Below are 23,921 nucleotides of genomic sequence, written 5' to 3'. Positions count from 1 at the left end.
TGAACCTCATCCTGCACAAAGCTTAATTAGTATAATGAGCTTAAAAAGTGTGCTCCTATAAAAACACACTTTTAAATACTGAATAAAACTGCACAAACATTGATAGTGGGTGTTTCACTCCATGAAGTTCCAAGAGCCATTTCGCTGTTAATAATAGATGTAGTAATGAAAATAATGTAATATTAAAATAAATATAATATGTAATAATAAATACGTGTAACACCTAATTAAAATTCAATTGGGGTTTTCGTTTAATAATAATTATTCATTAATTAGCATTTGAACAAATGGAACTTCCAATTTATTTCCATCTGTAGAGTGGCTGGCCGCTATGGCTTTGTATAAAATGAGCGCTGCTATCCAGAGATTGTCAGTTTGGTGTAAGGGTAAGCATTCCTGACCGGCAATTAGGAGGTACTGCGTTCGATTCCCGGGCTGACAAATAGTTTTTGTATACTTTTTGTGTAGTTGAGAAGTTGATATTGTGGTAATTATTTATATTAAATGAAAAAAACTAAGAAATTGTCAAAAACCACATATCTACACAAGTTTTTGTATAGTAGCGCTCATCGAATTTCCATCTAGCTGTTCAAGGTGAATTTTCGTTTATGCGTAGATTTCCGCAGTCGACGACGGCAAGCATTGTTGTCATTCATATTGTCCAAATTTCAAGTGTGCTAAACCAGCTGATCAAATAACTTTACATTATTTGTGTTTATTATTGAAGAATTGAACATTTCTAATAATATCAACATATTGCCATTCAAAAGTATAAAAAAGTATAAGCTCAACCTGCCCCATTAAAACATAATTGAACATAAGCTTTTAGGTTATGTAGACAAATTGAAATTTACCCAATCTGAGATCCTCTCCCTGTCGTGGTCGACGACGGCATTTACGCACAAACGAAACCCCAGCCTTACCCTGTTGTCAATAATTATTGCAGTAGCCGAAGTCTTCGGGGTGATTTGCAGCATTTAATTGGGATTTTCGTTCAATAATAATATAATGAATAAATGTAATAATAAATGCTAACAATTAATAACTCTAAGTATTTTTCAAGACTCGGTTGAATAAATTTGGCTTGCACTAAAACCTAGTAATATAATTAGTATATAATTATTATAAATTATATTTTTACTATATTATATTATTATTATTATTAGTACAATAAATTTCCTAGGTGGAACTTGAAATAAAATCATGTGATAATGCGTGTGGATAAAAATTGACGTAGCAACAGTTGCTAGACCTATTCTTCGACTAGGTTCTTACAGGAACATGTGATTACTCCTAGTTTCATCTACCTACAATTAGCACATGATTATTCAACTGAATTTTGGCTAGAACTGATGGCTAGTTGCTAACCACTAGATTCTAGTTTTCATTTAATTGACCCATTGTTTTTCTACAGAGTGTCTGATAAGTCACTCCCTATTTTTATACAGCTATAATTTCTTTATTTATGAACCAATTTTTTTAGAACTACATTTGAGGGGGTCAGAATACAAGGGGTCCAAGTGACATTTTTCATTTTTTTGAGTTAGCTACAGTAATCGATAGCTGAAAGTGGTAAAAATATAGTAGGTATACAAGATGTATAAGCGTAAGTCTAATTAGTGCTGACATCTGGTATAAAATTTTTAAACTACATTTTCAAACAGCTGTTTATTTGATTAAACAAGGGGTCCAAGTGACTTGGATCCCTTGTTTACAGGACAACGGTTGCTCGTATCCAAAATGTAACAAATTTTGTTAGATAGAGCACTCACTCCTTGAGGTTGTGTTTAACACAAATTTTCATTTGTTTCAGTTTAGAAATGCCCCCTCTCTTGACTGTGGAAGAACGAGCTGAAATAGCAGCTCGTTATGTGGTCTGAGGATCTGTGGTGCGAGTACAAAGATGGTGGATGGCTAAACGAGAGATCCATGCAAAACTGGATGCACTTTTAAACATTTCCATTCCAAATTACTAACAACAGGGAGTGTCGCAGATGCAAGACGATCAGGAAGACCATCAACGTCAAGGACAGCAGAGAATGTTGACAGAGTTCGTGAAATGTTCATGAGTAGCCCTTAAGGTGCGTACAGATATACGCGCCTCCAACACGCTCCGCGCACGCTCTGTAATCGCTCCACGCACGCTCCGCACTCGCTCCTATCATGAACGTTACGGGAGATGTTAGCTCTTCTCGCTTTCCACTCTTGCTCCCCAGTCGATCATCAATCGATTTGCTCGAGTGACGTTCGATTGCGGAGCAGAGCGAAGGTCTGTACGCACCTTAAGAAATCACTACGTCAAGGATCTCGTGAAACTGGTCTTTCACGTTACTCTTTTGCATCGATTCTTGAGGAAGATCTCAGTGTTTTTGCATCAAGTGTTGCATGGATCCCTCGTTCAGCCCTCCACCACCTTTGTACTCGCACCACAGATCCCCAGAACTCATAATGAGCTGCTATTTTAGCTCGTTCTTCCACAGTCAAGAGAGGGGGCATTTTTAAACTGAAACAAATATTGGTGCTAAACACAACCTCAAAGAAACAAATTTAGTTCTAACAAAATTGGTTCATGAATGAAGAAATTATAGCTGTATAAAAATAGGGAGTGACTTATGAGACACTCTGTAGAAAAACAATGGATCAATTGAATGAAAACTAGAATCTAGTGGTTAGCAACTAGCCATCAGTTCTAGCCAAAATTCAGTTGAATAATCATGTGCTAATTGTAGGTAGATGAAACTAGGAGTAATCACATGTTCCCGGAAGAACCTAGTCTTAAGCGAAGACTAGGTCTAGCAACTGCTGCTACGTCAATTTTTATCCACACGCATTAACACATGATTTTATTTCAAGTTCCACCTAGGAAATTCATAAAAATGTATAAAAATAGGGAGTAACTTATCAGACACTCAGTATTTTATTGATGAACAATCCATATTGTATTCCTATTTCATTGACGAACAATACAACAACAGCTGTTGTAGCTATGGTGAAAGTGATATTTTCGAGCTCAAAATTTAAGTGATTTTATTCTATATTTTGTGAATATTTGAAGTTTGGTTTTTGTTTTAACGGAAGTTTCATTATCAATTTATCTAAATTTGAAATTCTTTGTTTTATTCTGATTCATAGTTTCAGATTGAAGATTTGGTGTTGAAATTGAAGTGAACATAACCTACATAATATTTGGACGATTTGTGACAAAATCAGGAAATTGAAGAAGTTTTGGGCAATAGCCTGTTTTTTCTTTTCCGACTATTGTATTGTTCGCTCTATCTAATAAATAAATAAATAAATAAATAAACATGTATGATAACAGTGTTCAATTAATATATTTGTTATTACAGTCGTGCAGAATGTAATCATGGAGAAGGGGATCATCCACTATTTGTGAATGTGGATATGAATACTGGGCACCTTCACACCACTTGGATAGACTCCTTGCAAGCAGCATTTGCTGGCGTGCAGGTAAACATGTAATACTATTCACTCTATAAAGAAATAATAATTGACGATGGTCAGATGTTTGAAAATCGAATTTTAATGCCAATTATTTATACATTTTAGAACTTCTTAATATCTTGAACTCTCATAATCCTGTTAACAACATAATATAATAAGCAACGTTGAAAAGTCTTTTGTTGAGCTGGGTTTTCGTGTGTGCGTAAATGCCGTCGTCGACAACAACAGGGTGAAAATTTCACATTGGGTAGATTTCAATTTTTGTCTAAATAACCTAAAAGATTATGTTCAATTATGTTTTAATGGGGGATCTTGATTTTATACTTTTCATACTTTCAAATGGCAATATTTTGATATTATTAGAAATATTTTTATTCTTGAATAATAAACACAAATAATAAAGAGTTATTTGATCAGCTGTTTTAGCACACTTGAAATTTGGCCAATATGAATGTCAACAATGCTTGCCGGCGTTGACTGCGGAAATTTACGCACAAACGAAAATGCACCTTAACGTAGTAACGAAAAAATAAACAGCATGGGAGCTTGATAAATAGCTGTTTACAAACATATTCAATAAACTTGAATCAAATATTGAAAGCTTGAAAAAATAAAACTTGAAATAAACTATTCAATCTTAATTCGTCCACTGTAGTTAATAGAATTTCTATATTTAAAAAGCAGTTGCAGTATAATAAATTAAGTTATGTCCCCTGTTTATATACATCATGTGATTGATTACATGGTAGCCAAAACATATGCTGAACGTTATGTAAAATAATAGTTTAAATTATCACATTGAGCTAATTCAGTAAAAATGTTTTTCAGTAAAAACATTTGGCTAAAATCAATTTCATTTTCTATCAACCAATTACTGTGATCTATCAAGTTGGTTGCTGATATTGATTTCTAGACTTTGTATTTATTATCAGCCTGGGTCGCCGTCTAGTTGTCACCCCGACTAATTGACACCTGGTCATTTTGGCCATAGGCGACTACTTGTACCCTCGTAAAAATATACTATTGCCGTCAAGTTGTCACCCCGACTACTTGACACCTACTGGACCAAAGGTGCCAACTAGTCATGACCGTAAACGACAACTTGACACCTCGCACCCTCGCGTCAAGGTGTCCCCCCGACTAGTTGTCACCTCCTTACAAAGGAGACAAGTAGACGGGGATGGCTCACGTCTACATGAGACCTTGCACGCTGACGTCATGGTCTCACCCTGACTACTTGTCACCTACAGAGTACCAGTTGGTACAACTTACACCCCCGCGGCGTAGGAAGGAGGGATCAAGCAATTTTTATTGCTGGTTATGATATAGAATTGAATTCTAAGCACTTTTGGTTCAGTAACATTTTCCCGTCAAACGCACGATTCGCCGTCTTTGCTATTTTTAGGACAAATTTTTTTCGAGTTGGTTGAAAACAGAAAAAATGAATAATAGCCCTTTTGATGACTGAACCAGATGTTCAACACAATTCTAAACACATTTTGTTCAGTTATATTTTCCCGTCAGACGCAACGTTTACGAGTTAATTGAGCCTAATGCTAGGACAGTCGAATTTTCATCCATCAATGATATGGTAGATGAAGCTATCAGTCTGGTTATCAGCTGAGGTATTACATGAAGTCTGGTAATTAATATGAGGATAAATAATGGTTTATATACACTTGCGCTCAGATGGCAATCAGACCATAAGAAGGCCAATGGGAATCTTCAAGTTGTGTCTGTGTCTTCTACACTCACAGACACTGTTCAAACAAATTTTATGACTATGATTAACAAGTAGTTTCAAATGAAGATCCAACTTTCAAATGAAGAGCCAGCCGGAATGGTGATTTCTTGATTGATTGATTGAGTACTTTATTTATGTAGATTACAATTTATACTGGCTTATACACTTATATACAATAGCTTACAATACAGCAAAATTATAGATGAATTTACATAATATAGACTAAGAAAATAATTATTGAACTGTATATGATATGAAAAAGTAATTTGTAATATAATAACTATAGATAATTATATTGTTATGTATCTACATAAATTGGCGGAGCTTTGGACATATCAATTTCCATTCTTCGGAAAGAATATTAAAAATATCCTCCCCACTAACTCTCTACCGAATTTCTTGTGGAGTGGAGTCGAGGGTATAGGTTGTCGTGACCGTAGAGGACTCGTATCCTCGTAAAAATATATACCATTGCCGTCAAGTTGTCACCCCGACTACTTGACACCTACTGGACCGGAGGTGCCAACTAGTCATGACCGTAAACGACAACTTGACACCTCGCGTCAGGGTGTCCTCCCGACTAGTTGTCACCTCCTCAGAAAGGAGACAAGTAGACGGGTATGGCTCACGTCTACTTGTCCCCTAAAACCCGGTTTTAAACGGGGTGTCAAGTAGTCGCGTTCCCCTCAGCCTAGTTAGTTCATAAACATAACCTTGAGAATTGTTGGGATGTTTAGGATGCTCATAATTCTTAGGACTGTATAAGTTGAAATCAACTTGGAACTGTAAATTCATCTTCATTTCAATCTTCAAATTATTATGATAGTTGCATTTGGAGAAGTACTTTCCATGCCATCCTTAACTATTAACAAAAGTTGCCATGGTAACTTGCCAAGTTGGTAAGTTGCCATATAGTTGCCATGCTATTAATTGCACTATATGAACTAACTACATGCATATATTTGCTATTAACAAAAGTTGCCATGGTAACTTGCCATATAGTTGCTATGTTAACTATTAACTATTACTGTTAATCGCTAAATGGCTTTGTTTACATGTCATATCTCGAGACACAGTGATTGTAAATGGATTGAAATTTTGTAGATAGTATTCTTATCAACAATATAGTACATCTTAATATATCATGATAGTAAATCATAATATCAACATCAAATTTTGAGAGTATCATGAGAATCAAGAAAGAAAAAAGGGTTAAATGGCGTTATATACAATCGTTAAAAAACTTGCTTATTTTCAAGTACTCGCGAGGCATTTTATTAATTTGAGGGCGCTGAATCCGAATCTGAAATCACAATTTCTCTATCTCCATTTTTACGCGATCTAGGTTTTGGTGGATAGGCAAAAGACGGACGGTTTGATGAAAAAAGATTGCCGGCCGATACATTTTAAGTTTGACGACTTAAGCTTGAAGACCCATCCGTTTTACCATCCAGACGCAACGACTTACATGCTCCGACTTTTGCATGAGCAAAAGACTGAAGCTAAACTTGAGCGTCTGGACCGGGCTTTAGACTTACTGTTTTTGTATAAATACAGATATAATAAACTGAAAATCAAATTTCGCTTTCCATCACCTGATGCTACTATGCTTATTATAACTGTATTTTACTGTTTCTGTACAAATAAAGATATAAGAAGCTGAAAATCAGCAAAATTCGCGTCTCATGGCAGATAAGTCTGTATGCACCTTTTATTCATAAACTACAGTGGACTCCGGTTAGAGCGCGAATCCGGTTATAGTGCTCTTACGAGACAGGACCGGCCAATATCCCGAATACACATAATTGTATTTCGGATCCTTTTATAACGCGGTGTATCTCCGGATATGGCGCTATTTCCACATAATGTCCCATAGCTTTATTGTTGCTCTCAGTGAGTGAAATTTCACTAAATAGACTATTATTAAACAATTCACCAGTGACTGGGCAAAAGTGCTATTTATGGATAGTTAAGAGCCTCTCCCATCTCTTGGAATTCCCTATAATAACCTGTTTGTATGGTGCCAATCACCCCTACTCTTTCCCTCTCTGTTACTGTACTGAAAAGACTTTGTGAACTGGACATTGTCAGTAGACTGACAGTGGTGTTCATGATTTTGAAGCATTTTATGAAGTGAAAGAGGAATTTTTGAAGCCTCCAACTCTTTCTCAGGCTTTCAATCAAGTCAAACAAATTATTTCTTTTCATGAGTGCAGGAGAGAATGAGAGTGATGACATATTACTGTAAAATTTGCATCAGATTTCAAGTAGCATAGACAGAAAATTCCTAAATTCTAGAAAAGTTCAAAAACTATCAATGAATATTTCAGGAAGTAAGATCATAAAATATTTATCATAAACGCGTTCAAAGTGTTCAGTATATAAAATAAGAATGGAATAGTAATTCGAATAGCTGTTTAATGCTTGATTGTCTAATAACCCATTTCCACTGTTGATAAATGGCTACACTGGTTATAGCGCTGCTCCGGCTATAGCGCTCAGAACCAAATGGTCCCTTCAACCGCGTTGTAACCGGAGTCTACTGTATTAGATCTTATAGATTTTCTCGTCTGTTATTTTGAGACGTGACAGTGGACTGCCAATTTTTTCAATCGATGAAAGCTTGGCAAATTGCTGGTCCACCATTTTAACACTGGTTATAGCGCTGCTCCGGCTATAGCGCTCAGAACCGGATGGTCCCTTTAACCGCGTTGTCACCGGAGTCTACTGTATTAGATCTTATAGATTTTCTCGTCTGTTATTTTGAGACGTGACAGTGGACTGCCAATTTTTTCAATCGATGAAAGCTTAGCAAATTGCTTTTAAAGCTGTAAGTTTGCATTTTTTCAGGTTTTACATGGTGACATTGAAGAAGCTATTTGTACTCATGCTTTATATTACTTCATATGGAAAAGACACGGCGTTTTACCTGAAAGGTGGAACTGGAAGAACCTAGTTCCTGATGTTACCTTCTATCCTCTGAGGCCAGAGCTTGTAGAATCTACTTATTTATTGTATCAGGTAGGTGAATTTTACAACTATAATAAATTGAATTTATTTATTATTAGGAGAGAAAGTTCAATATAATAAATACATTTTATTTTTCTCATATACAGTCGAACCTCTGTATAACGAAGTCGATTATCCCGAGAAAAAATTCGCTGCAGAGAGGTATTCGTTATTGAGAGGTTCTGTCAAGAAAACTGCCACGATCCTATGGATCTTATAATATCGTATCACGGCGGTAAATAAATGAATATGGTACATAGAATCGCGAACGTAGGTAGGGTACTTATTAGGCCAATATTAATATGGAAATTTGAAAATTCATGCTGTTTGAAAAAAAAACATCTTTTTTGAATATTTATAGAATGTAATAAGTAATTAAACTCACCAATTTATTTTCAGAAAACTTGATTTGTACTATTAGTGGAGTTTAATCAAAGTACATACTCTGTAGCAATATTTTTCAATTCTTTACAATACTATTAGATGGAACGAAAAATACGGTTATTTTGTCAATAACTCAACTATAAATATCAACTTCCCTATTTTTTAATGTTTCATATTTGAAAAAGTGAGTAATTTTCGGTTCAATTTTGCATTTGAATAAAAAATCATGTTCGATAAACGACTCACATCTATTCAAACAGTCAGACATGTCTGGTACACTACTTTTCAGTTTTAATCCTAGCCTGATAATTTTGAAAGCCTCTAGAACTTCTCGATCTGACGGATTCTTCTCCTCAGGTTCGTCACAGCTATCATCATCATAGACAGTTCAAAGAATTGAAATGTGTGACAAAAGCAAGAATGGGGAAGTCCAGTCGATCACCTGACTGGTCTACAATAATGACAAGTACTTGGAATTCAATATCCAGTAACTTGCATTCAATTTCCGACATGTGTTTCACCCTCTATTAACTGTCTACCACCCTATCTTCTTCCTACCTGAATTGCCATTATTTTTAGTCTATTGACCTTTCTGCTGAAACTAAACAATTCCTTGAAAATAACTGTCTGCTCCCAATACACACTACACTTTGTATGTTGAAGTCAAGAGAAAACTTTGTTGTTGAGAGGTCCGAAATTCGTTAAATAGAGGTAAATAAGCAGCCAAAACTCTAAAATGTCATGGAACCAGGTAAAAATTCGTTGTGTAGAGGATTTCGTTATAGAGAGGTTTGACTGTATCATCCATCTGTTGTCCAGATTTGATGGAAATTTATGAAATTCCATTATTTTTCCCATTCTGAGGCCAGACCTTGTAGAATCTACTTATCTATTGTATCAGGTTGGTTTTTTGTGTATTGAACTTCCTCTTCCTATAATAAATAAATTTCATTTATCTCAATTATCATCCATGTGTGATGAAAAGCTTTTCAATTTTCATCCAGACTTGATGGAAATTCATGAAATTTCACATATTTTTTTCAGTAAACTCGATATTCTTCAAAGAATAAGGATGATAATTATCATTCTACAATACTTTAACTTATTATGACTTTGCCATTCCTTTGATTTATTCAACTACATCCATCTCATACCTTATTTAACCAATTAAAATTAAAATGTTGGAAGAATATAGAATTAAAGAATAAAGAAGATTACTAAGTAGCTTTTCAAAAGAGAAATCAATGTATACTTCTTAAGAACGTTTTAAACAATATTTGAACAGTTTGAAATATTTCAAGTGTAATGGGGTAATTGTTATTGGTAATTGGGGTAATATTAGGTATGGTATTGAGCTAGTATTATAGTAACAATTTATAATGGGGGAATCGCTTGGCTTGCGAGAGGTTAAATTGATCTAACTCTATAACTTATGAGAAAAGGAGCTATAAAAGAATAAACAAAACATATAATATATTGGAGAACTAAATAATCGATTTAATTTAATTGAAAACTCAAAGTTAAAGTAGAAACTAAAATAAAATATTAAGAATACCTTTTGAATAAACAATTGAATAATAATTACAGGATTTGCCTTCAATGAAAAAGGTGAATAATATATAATAATAAAATTGATAATATTAGCACTCACGGAACCAGGAGAATGGTGTCTCGGAACAGAGGAGTAGAGCCGGGCCGATTATCTGCTGTAAATAGTTCCAGGTCCCGTCCTCGTACCGACTGTCAAGAGGCATACATTTTTCAGTCCAATTCTACTTGTCATGAATTTTCACCGTCGTCGACACTTTTAATTTTTTAAACAATGGATGCTCTCGGATTGTAAAAATTCATGTCAAATAATCGGCTACATTACACAAGTATATCATATTTATTATGAATGACGTATATTGCTATTCTTGAAGAATACAGTATGTGATGAAGAATTTGAATACTTGACTATTATATTTATTCTCAAGTACGCAATTATATAATTTATTTGAAAATATTAGAGTATATTTAACTCATTACATTTCCACACTATTTACATTTCTACAACTCAGTATGAGTACAGTATGTGATGAAGGATTTGAATACTTGACTATTATATTATTCTCAAGTACGCAATTATATAATTTATTTGAAAATATTAGAGTACATTTAGCTCATTACATTTCCACACTATTTACATTTCTACAACTCAGTATGAATACAGTATGTGATGAAGGATTTGAATACTTGACTATTATATTTATTCTCAAGTACGCAATTATATAATTTATTTGAAAATATTAGAGTATATTTAACTCATTACATTTCCACACTATTTACATTTCTACAACTCATTACATTTGATATTCTTCGAAGAATAGAACTATTGATAATTTTAATGAAATATTCCATAATATTTATTTGATGAAATATAAATTTACGTTTTATCATAGTATATTCTTAATTTTGATGTTCATATAAGGCATGCCAACGTAGTACAGTATCTCACAAAAGAGTTGTCTCTCAATATTTATTTTTTTCAAGTGAAAGATCGCTAAGAGAGTTACAGTTCTGAATCTATTGTATTAGAATGTTCAGTATGTAAGCCTTACTAACTCAATTTCTCAATATTATTTACCTTTACAGGATTCCACAAAGTATTTATTCCACTCATGGTTCCAAATTGGAGAACTCTGTAACAAAGCATTTCTAAATTTATGTTTATATCAACTTTTGTTACAGAAGGCACCGGTAAGATAAACTGAATTACTGAATGTACGGTATCAGTCATACAGTACAATGTTAATTTGTAACAAAATTAGAACTATTCTCTTATCGTTTTATAATGTAAACCATCATTCCATTATTCTCTTCTTGTATAATTTGTTTCGTTTTCAAAATGAGAGATTTTTTAAACCTCACTAGTCTCATCTTGAATTCGAATATCTTTCAATAGTCTTTGCCCTTTGGCTCAACTCACACTAACGGACTCAGGTCGAGAAGAGGCTCGACTCTAGTCGAGAGCATGTGTTTTCAAATGGTGACGTCGCGGAGACTAGAATCGACTGGTCTGAGTGTCACCATTTGGGAACACATGCTCTCGACTAGAGTCGAGTCTCTTCTCGACCTCAGTCGCGTAAGTGTGAGTTGAGCCTTAGTGTTATAAAGTCTCACAGATTCGATTATTTGTTCATAGTAAGCCCTTTTGACATTCACTTTTCTTTTTCTGATTTCATAAATTATTCATATTTTACTATCCACACCATTCACCTTTGTTTTTTCATTGCTATTTATATTATCATATATTTTATCCACGACCTTCTAATAAAAAATGCCTGGTTGGTCCAGTGGTCTAAGGCTTTACAACCTTCAGTCTGCAAGCACTGCCTGGTTGTGGGTTCGAATCCCGCGGGTAGGTATGAACTTTTAATAATTTCATCAATCACCCACGCACTCATTATCATCAACAATAAAGAATACAGTTTCAAAATTGTTGTGAAATAAATGTAATTTCAATATTATTTTTAAAATCTGTATAACGTCTTATAAAGGATAACTTCTAGGTTAAAGAACGGGTTAATGGAGAAATCACAATACAGGATTGCAAATAACAGTGTCGAGATGGTGATTTATTAACTTATTGATTATTAGATTATATTGTTATATATTTATCAAATAGAATGACGTTCCTTTTTTGAGTAGATGCACATAAACGAATATGTAGTAACTGTATTATGTAACTGTTCGAATATGAGTAACTGTTCGCTGCCAGTACCAGCTCCAGTCACAGTACTCAATAACCGTCATCTCAAAGAACTGATTGGATGGAACGGGATAAAACCGTTACCTGCGCATGTGCATTGTGGTGCTGTGTAAGACCGAGATGGGGTTTATGTTATTGTTTCTTTCTTCCCAAAATCCAAATTCCAAACCAAATCCAAAACAATGGACAAAGGAAGTCGCTCTCTCACCTCCGCCCAGCAAAATGTAGTTATTTATCGGCCCAATCCTTTTCAATTCTTACAACATTCTACAAAATATTGCAATAATTAACTGTTACTTCCAACTATTTAAAAATTTAATTTGGGGATTGAAAATGTGCAACACCAGCGTGGAACATGGCTCCACAATAAGAACGTAAGTTTCATGATCAACAGCAAAATTATAATTATTGATAGTCAACTTTTGGGGAGACCGATCTCACTAGGCATCAAATCTGCATCACTGTAGAAATCAATCTGAATTAAACAAACTTTTGGTTTCCTTTTTTGAATAATTACGTGTGTAAGTTTGAACATAACCTCAATAATTGAGGTTATGTAGAATTATTCTGCACTATCATTTTAGAATATAATATTTGAGCTGACTCCTGTTTTTCATTCCTCGACATTGTAGGTACTATCCATTTAACAAAATGAATACATGAAAATAATGTGGAATTTTCTGGTTTGGTGTAGGGATGTGATATCGAAAGTAGTATATCGATATTTACATCGAATGATATATCGTTTAACAATATCGATATCAACTATATATATCATTCAAAATATCGATATATCGAATAATGTTTTCGAGTGAGATTTCAGTTACCACGGGCTGAGAGACAACTAGCGTGTGTCCTAAATATATCACAAGTAGTCCTTTATTTTTTTCATGGTTATTATAGCACCTAGTTAGAGACAATTAAGCTATTCTATTTTGACTGAAATTGATAATAATGGGCCATATGAATAAAGTTGACCATTTGCTTATACTTCTAAAATATGGAGCATTTGCTTCATTTTCTATGAATAGACGTGAGCAAAATCTTTTGCTCATGCTCATAAAAAAAATAGTTTGAGCATTTGCTCAAGAGTAAAAGCTTATATTCAAAACTGTATGAATAAACTAGAGCATTTGCTCAACTCTTGAAGCAAATGCTTCAAAAAGGTGAGTCTAGTCTAGAGCAGCTTATCACCTTTTGCTCATAGTAAAATGGCTCAACTAATTCGTATGAGGAAGAGGAAACTATACCAGATACGATCACAACCAATAGTTGAGAACTATAAAACTCTTTTTAGATTCAATCATGATATATATCACCATTATCCCTACAAAAGAATAAATACAAAAGATAGCTACCTGATATCAAGATAGCCATCACAAAATAGGAAATAGGCATTTAAGAAGATAAGAGTGTAGACGATTATAAGAAGGCTATTGATATTATAAGATTATGCTGAAGATTATTATAGAGATGACATTTTTTCTCGCTATTATTTCAAAATTCTAAACTCAACTAACCTAAAACTCAATTCATAAATAGAAAACAGAGCAGACGACGCAAACATTAGCGGTGCCCCCTACTTGCATATTTAGCGCTTCCGTAAGCTATAAAAACTAAGGCTACAAAAGCGAATCAGCTGATGAAAAATCTTAAAAATACGTGAGCATTTGCTCCAGAGTTCAGGAGCATAAGGTAAGAGTATAAGGTAAAGCTTATTCATATAAAAATGAGCAAAACCTTATGCTCCATGCTCTTGCTCATGAGCATTTGCTCTGGTTTTATTCATATGGCCAATGTTTGTGAAGGTATTGGTTATTTTTATATAATCAACTTTTATGTATTTTATGACAGCATCAAGTATTCTCATTTGTTACATTGCAATTTGTATTGTACGGATTTTGATAAAACTGAATAGAATTTGATGGGATATAATTGATAAGTTGGTCAATTCTTTGCTTATTTACAGGCGACGAAAAGCCCTTTCTACCTACATGTTGGATATGAAATACTTCAAAGTTTGAATCAGTTCACTAGAACCGAATGTGGATTTGCTACTGTACATAGTGTGGATGACATGAGTTTGGAAGATCGTATGGAAAGTTTCTTTCTGAGTGAAACAACGAAGTACCTCTATCTGGTAAAATATCTTTCCTATTACTTCCATATACATGTTCTTCTTTTCAACAATTTAAAAATATTTTTTCCTACAGTTACGTTGAAAAGTGGTCATTGCTGCACTGATTACAGAACTCAAAGAATCACTATTACGCTCTAGTGCGGGAAAAATTTTTCTGCACTCCAGATTTGCAACATGGCAACGCAAAATACTTAGTAGGTTATATGGAGCAACAGTGCAGCAAAATCAAAATGAAGTTGGTAACAGTGACTGCTGTGGCTGCTATAGTGAGCAGAGGTGCAACGAAGCACAACGCGCTAATTATTATTCATAATATATAATAACCAAGGACAACGAGGACTTTAGGATTTTAGGATTAAGGTTTTTATCAATAATAAAATTACACAGAAAAACATTTGATGGATTTCAGGCAATTTCACCCATAATTACCCACTTTTCATATTCAATGGTAACTGTAGGAAAAACTTAATGTGAATACGTGCGCAAAGTTCCTCTGCTGCACTCAAGAAACCATTCCGCCCTCGCCTACGGCTCGGGCGTAAACGTTTCTTTCGGTGCAGCAAACTGTCACTTTGCGCACTAGTTGCACAAATAACTATTGCCACACTGCACAGAAAGCAGCTGTTTTCCAGTCCCTACGAAGACATTGTTTGCAGACGACTCTCGTCTGACGTCAGAACAGGTTTCTTTCCGGCTAAGACCGGAAAGAGTACCCTTTCCGTCCGCTTTTTGAAAATTTTTGAAAATGTGTTTGGACAACTGTGCCATATGGTGCATTGTGTTCAGGAGGGTGAGATCGGAAATTTCCACCCCACTTTGAGTACCCTACGAAGTCTGGTTCTTGAGATATGAGACATAAAAGTTTCCCCCCCCCCATAAAACATTCTTATTCAATTTATTATTCTTATATAGCTGATGCCAAAAAGTTAGGCAGCTTCGTGGGTCACATGGTGTAACCTACTCACAGCTGATGCAATGCATCTATTTATTGTGTCTTTCGATTTAAAAATCATCACCTAAGCCAAGCTAGATGACAACTCTACTTGACAACATCAGCTGTTGGAACGCACAAGAGACCCACGAAACCGCCTAACTTTTTGGCGTCAGCTATACCTGTAGTGTGGCGAAAAATATCGTACGCGACTCTCTCAGAAAGGTGTTTACGGTATTCGGATAATAAATTCCCGGGCTCTGCAAGCCTAGCCCGGGAAACTATCCTCATACCGTAAACACTAACTTTCTGTGATTGTAGCGTAATATACTATTGCTAAGAATAATTCTAAGTTATAAATGGTTGATCAGTCAAACCGCATTATTATGAGTATGGAAAACCATTCAAACTATCGCCACAGTATACATACAGTATGGAAACTCGGCTAGTACCCTGGCGCAAAAATCCGCCATCTTCTTAGGAAGTTCCGCATTGTAATATTATAGTATTGATGTGAGGTTCGGATAACTTTACTGATCCGGATCAATTGATCTCGTTCACTGCCGCGAGTCAATTAGAAGACCAGGATTGGAAGTTCCTAAGGTCACGTGACGTGTCTAGTATTTGTGCCATGTAAAAAGCATTGGTTGGATAGGAATGTCGGGCAGAGGTGTCAGCGATCAGAGTATGGTGCGAACGGGCTACTGATCAGTACAGTTCTGAAAGCTTCTATTTGCTTCAATAGCACTTCAGTCGACCGATGGAACGGATGCGCACGAGCTCGACCGATGGTCTTCGTACGCAGTGTAAAACGCATGGTACTGACCGTGCGCATGCGTGCGGTCAGTCCTGCTCTGTACGGATACATGGAATCTCTATGGAAAAGACAAGCGCGGCTGACGTACGCACTGACGGTCGGTCGAGCTCTGTAACCGGCCTAAGTGCCACTGTCTTTGTCCAGGGCTATGCTGACGAAATGGTCCTCATGGTACAGGGTCTGTTCTCATGCAGTCACACTTTGATTTTTTCAATGGAACTGTCTCCCAGTTTCATGAGATCCTCCTCTGTCTGGGGTGAGACTTTTAGAGCTATATCATCAGCATAGCCAATAATGACAGCCCTCTCAGCCAACGGTATGTCCAGCAAATCATTTTATGACAACAGCTGTCTTTCGTTCGAAACCTTGCGAGTGAATTTTTTTTATGTTCGAAGACATGTCCATTCTCACATGTTCGACACACGTGTCCGTCTTTAGTGGCTGGCCTAACAGGATCATAATTATTAGATCAATATGAATTTCTTACATATCAAGCTTCATCATCCGTTTCATTACCCACGCACAAGTCTGAAGCTCATATGGACATCATCGTCAGCAAAATGTCTTTTCAATGTTTCAAGATTGTACGATTCAATATAAAATTCTTTATTCTTTATTGATTCATACAATAAGTACATCATTAAAAATGATAGGGAGAGAACAAATAAGGTATCCTTGTGCTATTCCTTTCCCAAATTTAGATAAGGTACACATCGTCCGTAATAGGTCAAGTCTTGCTAACCTACTATCTTTTGTTTCAGCTTTTTGATAAAGACAATTACATCAACAAACGATACGAAAAGTTTGTATTCAGTACGGAGGGCCATATTTTTCCAATAGAAGCAAGATTTCGTAAAAAACCATGGGCCTTCGGAAATACCACCCATCTACCCATGTACAGCTTCAACGTTTCTGAACCTTCGGTGAGCTTAATTATTCAACTTAATCTGTATAATAGAATGAATCGTCTTATGAATGTGCGGGACAGGAAAACACGAATGACGCATTATCACGTCTGAACTACTGAACTGTTAACTTGAAATTTTTCATACAGATTCCTAATTCACCGAGGACAGTTACAGGCCTATTTTAAATTATTTAAGATTTCAGTAGGTCAAGTTTTCAGTTTGTCAAGTTTTTAATAAGACCCTTGCGGAGCACGGGTTACCTGCTATTATTTGTGCCATGTAAAAAGCATTGGTTGGATAGGAATGTCGGGCAGAGGTGTCAGCGATCAGAGTATGGTGCGAACGGGCTACTGATCAGTACAGTTCTGAAAGCTTCTATTTGCTTCAATAGCACTTCAGTCGACCGATGGAACGGATGCGCACGAGCTCGACCGATGGTCTTCGTACGCAGTGTAAAACGCATGGTACTGACCGTGCGCATGCGTGCGGTCAGTCCTGCTCTGTACGGATACATGGAATCTCTATGGAAAAGACAAGCGCGGCTGACGTACGCACTGACGGTCGGTCGAGCTCTGTAACCGGCCTAAGTGCCACTGTCTTTGTCCAGGGCTATGCTGACGAAATGGTCCTCATGGTACAGGGTCTGTTCTCATGCAGTCACACTTTGATTTTTTCAATGGAACTGTCTCCCAGTTTCATGAGATCCTCCTCTGTCTGGGGTGAGACTTTTAGAGCTATATCATCAGCATAGCCAATAATGACAGCCCTCTCAGCCAACGGTATGTCCAGCAAATCATTTTATGACAACAGCTGTCTTTCGTTCGAAACCTTGCGAGTGAATTTTTTTTATGTTCGAAGACATGTCCATTCTCACATGTTCGACACACGTGTCCGTCTTTAGTGGCTGGCCTAACAGGATCATAATTATTAGATCAATATGAATTTCTTACATATCAAGCTTCATCATCCGTTTCATTACCCACGCACAAGTCTGAAGCTCATATGGACATCATCGTCAGCAAAATGTCTTTTCAATGTTTCAAGATTGTACGATTCAATATAAAATTCTTTATTCTTTATTGATTCATACAATAAGTACATCATTAAAAATGATAGGGAGAGAACAAATAAGGTATCCTTGTGCTATTCCTTTCCAAATTTAGATAAGGTACACATCGTCCGTAATAGGTCAAGTCTTGCTAACCTACTATCTTTTGTTTCAGCTTTTTGATAAAGACAATTACATCAACAAACGATACGAAAAGTTTGTATTCAGTACGGAGGGCCATATTTTTCCAATAGAAGCAAGATTTCGTAAAAAACCATGGGCCTTCGGAAATACCACCCATCTACCCATGTACAGCTTCAACGTTTCTGAACCTTCGGTGAGCTTAATTATTCAACTTAATCTGTATAATAGAATGAATCGTCTTATGAATGTGCGGGACAGGAAAACACGAATGACGCATTATCACGTCTGAACTACTGAACTGTTAACTTGAAATTTTTCATACAGATTCCTAATTCACCGAGGACAGTTACAGGCCTATTTTAAATTATTTAAGATTTCAGTAGGTCAAGTTTTCAGTTTGTCAAGTTTTTAATAAGACCCTTGCGGAGCACGGGTTACCTGCTATTATTAAATGTAATTATTCTGTACAATACTAGGAAGTACTAGCATGATAATATTCAGACAAGGCTTGCATAGACTGAGATTTAATGCTAGTACCTTTCGTCTTAATTCTATGCATTTATTTAGTTATCTCATTTATTGACAATCACAAATCATAATATTATACAATACTTGAATTGGAGGCATTAAGATTGTGGATCTATAGTTTCAGATTAAACTAAATCATTCAGGGTTTGTATAAGTAACCGGACTGAGCTCAGGAAATTTTTTATTGGCAAAATTTGTACAATTTTTCTTCAGAAAAATACATATTTTGCTCAGTTTAAACTTGTTTTTTTTTATTACCTAAAAGAAAAAAATTTTTTTATTATTATTATTATTATTATAATTTCTATATTACTCATTTCTATTATTGGGCTTGTTGATTTTTGATTCAAGAATTGATTTTGTGTGTTTATGCATATTTTTGGTTTTTAGTTTACTATCTTTTGGTTTGTATTTTAGAATATTATCACGGCAAATGTACCAATAATTTAAAGAATATTTTCGAACTCGTGGCTGGAGCTCAAGGCTTCTTTTTCCAGCCACACCAATGTATATTAGTTGATAAGTGTTATTTTGTAAATTTCTAGTGAATTGGTAAATAAATAAGAATAAAAATAAATAAATAAAAATGAAATCTTCAAAGTAGTTTCCCCATTGGAGTCGATAACACGCTGATGCCGGATTTTTCAATCCCTGAACGCTCCCTGGAAGTCGGCAACCTCTATGCTGTCTAGAGTCCTCGTCGTAGCACGTTGAACGTTTTCCCTTAAGTTGTCTCTTGATCTTGAGGAACAAAAAGAAGTCCGGTGGTGCCATATCCGGGCTGTAAGGAGGATGTCAACGTTACCCTCGACTGTTTGGCCAACTGCTCGGTGACGAGCAGGCAGGTGTGCGACGGAGCATTGTCGTGATGGAGGATCCACGAATTGGCAATCCCCGGATGGACTTGATGAACCCGGGCGGTTAGTCAACGGAGCACCTCTCTGAAGTACTGGCCGTTTACAGTTTGGCCGGGTGGCACAAGCTCTTTGTGAACGGCCGGTGCTCCGTCGACTAACCGCCCGGGTTCATCAAGTCCATCCGGGGATTGCCGATTCGTGGATCCTCCATCACGACAATGCTCCGTCGCACACCTGCCTGCTCATCACCGAGCAGTTGGCCAAACAGTCGAGGGTAATGTCACCACATCCTCCTTACAGCCCGGATTTGGCACCACCGGACTTCTTTTTGTTCCCCAAGATCAAGAGAAAACTTAAGGGGACGCGGTTCGGGACTCTGGAAAACGTTCAACGCGCTACGACGAGGGCTCTAGACAGCATAGAGGTTGCCGACTTCCAGGGAGCGTTCAGGGATTGGTAAATCCGGTATCAGCGTTTTATCATCTCCAATGGGGACTACTTTGAAGATTTCTGAAGAAAAATTGTACATATCTTGCCAATAAAAATTTTCCTGAGGCCAGTTCGGTTACTTATTATACAGACCCTGTAGATCATAGTTTAAACTATTAGCATTTTCTAGTGAGACGTTAGGACATTAGTGGTACTACTATTTAGTGGTATATACATGAAATATACTGTACATATAAATTAGTAATATACATTACTGGTATAGCTATTCACCTCATTTGAGTTTATTATTTAAATTATGTTACTGTAATATATTGTCTAAAAATATGTCCTATAATTCATTCCTGTCTGAGATGACTATTCAAAGAAAGCATTCGAATTATCTGTAATTTATAGTCATCAATTACCATTCATATTTTACCTTTTTATAGATATTTTCATATCTAGGCCTACTTATATTCTTGTTGCGTTGTTGGTAACCTCCACATAAGATTTTCACCGGTGTACCTTATTTCATACCAAGATTATATTTTTCCTGTTTAATATTTTGTAATGTTATTAAATACAATTATTTTGTGCTGAATAGATTTTTTCAATTCCAGTGCAATAAGATCAAAGAAGAACGACAGTATTTCCTTCCCTTGAAAAGCAAATACCTTCTGCAGATCAGTAAAATATTTGGAATAGAAATACTTTGACAGCAGCCAATCAAAGCTGGTAAGTATTATGTGCTTTATGCCTAGTCCACACTCTCGCCAAGTCGCTTGCCAAGCTGGTAAGCTTGGCCACGTTGGTCTTGCCATCCACACTGCAATGTGACCATTTGTGGTTGCTCGGCTAGCCACTCGCCTTTGCTCGACAAAAATCGGAGCGAAGGCCAGTGAAGACGAGCGCTGGCAAAGCAGCCGTCCACACTCTCGCGCTCGCCGTCATTTGTACACGCACTTGGTAAGAGTGTGGATGTGGCATTAAATATTACTACCAAGGATTAATAACAAATTTATTTGAAAGTCTGTAAGCATCTAGCTGATTGTACTTGATCTTTTTTCTCATTTAATTATATCGGTTTTATCATTGACAGTTTCCTAAATTGAATAAAACAAGCTGTGTGTTGAATTATTAAGTAGTAATTTACAGATTATTGAGTAATTGATATGTTATTTGGTTGAACTTATTTTGGATGATATATTTAAGTTGAGTATATAATGTTGGATGAGCATTATGAAGACAGATAGAATTTTTTGAAAAATGAAGAAAAATCAGCTGTGATTTTTGGAGTGAGCTTAGTTTTGTTTTTTGGTTTTTAAATTCCGGAATAATTCAATGTTTTAAAGTTTTGAATTACAGTTTGGTGCAATATCTTTATTCTTTTCAGTTTTCAATCTAATCAAATTCTAAATTTTAGTTTGTATATTTCTGGACTCGGAATTTGATTGAAAGTGAAGCAACATAACCTACCTTTTAGACATTGGCTTACTACTATCAAAATTCGGAATGGGAACAGTTTTGGGCTAGTCCTGTTGGTCCTTTTCTAATCATGAATTTAATGTGTGTATTGTTAAATGTAAAAAAAAAGAAAACCCAATTATTATTTCAATATACGCTCAACCAACTGTTGTGATCACGTGGGAATTCGTGATTAGGAAATTTATATCGAGTTTGCATAGATCCGAATGCTTTTGAAAAAATCTGGTGTGGTACACTCACACAACTTTCCTTGCTCATATTTGAAACTACGATCAGACTTCTGTATATGTATAATTGTTTTCAGAGTACTTTTTCCTTTGTGTAAATTGTGAAATGCGATGGATTTTTTTAAAGTCGTCGAAACAGCTGATCTACAGATGAAATATCTCGATTATGTGTTCTTTTTATGAACTGTGCTACCTACCTACCTCATGCACGAGAAGGAGTTTACTAAGTCCATTTATCAAGGGATGGGTGGACCCCCCATTAGTTTCCTTGAAAGGAGACTCATGCCAGTTGATAGAGCTGATAAATAACTATACAGGGTATGAATTTGAAAAAAATCGGTCAAGTTATTTCTGAGATAATCGTGAAAAACCTGGTTTTTAGTAATTATCCGCCATTTTTCTCAAGAATATTACGGAGCTTCTGCATTTTTTCTAGAAATGAGACTCATGTCAGTTGATAGGGCTTATAAATAGCTATCCATGATATGAATTTGAAGAAAATCGTTATAGCCGTTTTCGAGAAAACCGTGAATTACATGGTTTTTAATGATTATCCGCCATTTTTCTCAAGAATATTACGGAGCTCCTGCAATTTTCCCAGAAATGAGACTCATGTTAGTTGATAGGGCTTATAAATAACTATCCATGGTATAAATTTGAAGAAAATCGTTAGAGCCGTTTTCAAGAAAACCGTGAAAAACATGGTTTTTTAGTAATTATTCGCAATTTTGAATTCAATTTTATTGAATTTCTTATTGTCAGATCCTCATGGTATAAGGACTTAAGTTTAAAATTTCAAGTCAATCGGTTGATTAGGAATGAGTTATCGTGTTCACAGACATACACACACACACACACACACACACACACACACACACACACACACACACACACACACAACACACACACACACAACACACACACACACACACACACACACACACACACACACACACACACACACACACACACACACACACACACACACACACACACACACACACACACACACACACACACACACACACACACACACACACACACACCAACACCCAAAAATCATGTTTTTGGACTCAGGGGACCTTGAAACGTATAGAAAACTTGAAATTAGGGTACCTTAATTTTTTTTGGAAAGCAATACTTTCCTTAACTATGGTATGGAAAGTAAAAACCAATTATTATTTCAATATACGCTCAACCAACTGTTGTGATCACGTGGGAATTCGTGATTAGGAAATTTATATCGAGTTTGCATAGATCCGAATGCTTTTGAAAAAATGTCTATGCTTCAATATATTATACTTTCTTCTCTGTATATAATGCAAGTCCGCTGTAATTATTTCTCATTGCTCCTTGCAATTTAATATTCAAAAATTTTTTAAAGTGGACAATTGTAAAATGTTTCTATGAAATTGATTTCATTGATTTTTGTCTGATAAATCCAATTTAAAAATAATTCATTCAATTTATTTTTCAGCAGAGCACTGAAAATCAATAGCAGCAGAACTGATGTATGGATCACTTGCAGTATCAATGAACTCTTCAAGTAATCACCGTATCGTTCAAGAAGATGCAACATAACACAAGTTGCGACCTGGGAATTTTTGTGAAAGTCAAGGTTTTCTATTGTCAATTATTTTGAATAGCCTCTAGATTTTTTGTAAGTAAACATTTGTTATAGTTTCAAATTATATTTTCAAATTTGTTGATAATTGGGAAAGTCAATCTCCTTAAGAATATATTTTCTAAATGTAATAGAGGTAATTTTTATAGAAAGGCTGTTGAAATTTTGCAATTTGAAGTTATTTTTATGAGATCAAGCTAGTTTCATGTTATTACTATTGCAAAGGATTTTTGTGTGATATTTGCATTTTTTCCTTGTTTTAGTGTGATTATGACTTGAAATTTTATTCCAGTGCGGTCTATTTTTCTAATTAGAATAGAAATGTTTAATATTGATAATCTGAAACTTGAGTCAAATTATTTAAGGATATTTTAATGTGTCAAATACTTTTAAATATTAACACTACGTGCATTTAAGAGTTGAAATAAATGAA

At 35.5% G+C, this 23,921-nt stretch overlaps 1 protein-coding gene across 2 annotated transcripts in view; it reads left to right on the top strand.

Annotated features, from left to right (window-relative positions):
* The window catches only part of LOC111045065 (ER degradation-enhancing alpha-mannosidase-like protein 1), a 49,594-nt gene extending 25,899 nt beyond the window's left edge, over positions 1-23,695 (top strand). Inside the window, exons 6-11 of one of the 2 annotated variants that reach the window (XM_039442213.1) lie at positions 3,348-3,468; positions 8,057-8,227; positions 14,320-14,490; positions 17,000-17,161; positions 20,773-20,887; positions 23,345-23,695. In XM_039442213.1, coding sequence (XP_039298147.1) covers positions 3,348-3,468; positions 8,057-8,227; positions 14,320-14,490; positions 17,000-17,161; positions 20,773-20,868 — 721 coding nt within the window. In that variant the 3' untranslated portion in view covers positions 20,869-20,887; positions 23,345-23,695. Of the gene's footprint in view, positions 1-3,347; positions 3,469-8,056; positions 8,228-14,319; positions 14,491-16,999; positions 17,162-20,772; positions 20,888-23,341 lie in introns of both variants that reach the window. The other variant, XM_039442212.1, reaches the window with a different exon arrangement.
* The last annotated feature ends 226 nt before the right edge of the window (positions 23,696-23,921 follow it).

The sequence above is a fragment of the Nilaparvata lugens genome, chromosome X, assembly GCF_014356525.2.
Source record: "Nilaparvata lugens isolate BPH chromosome X, ASM1435652v1, whole genome shotgun sequence".
NCBI classification, from domain to species: domain Eukaryota; kingdom Metazoa; phylum Arthropoda; class Insecta; order Hemiptera; family Delphacidae; genus Nilaparvata; species Nilaparvata lugens.
Note: the sequence above shows the minus strand (reverse complement) of the source record. Positions and strands in the feature narration are given on the sequence as shown.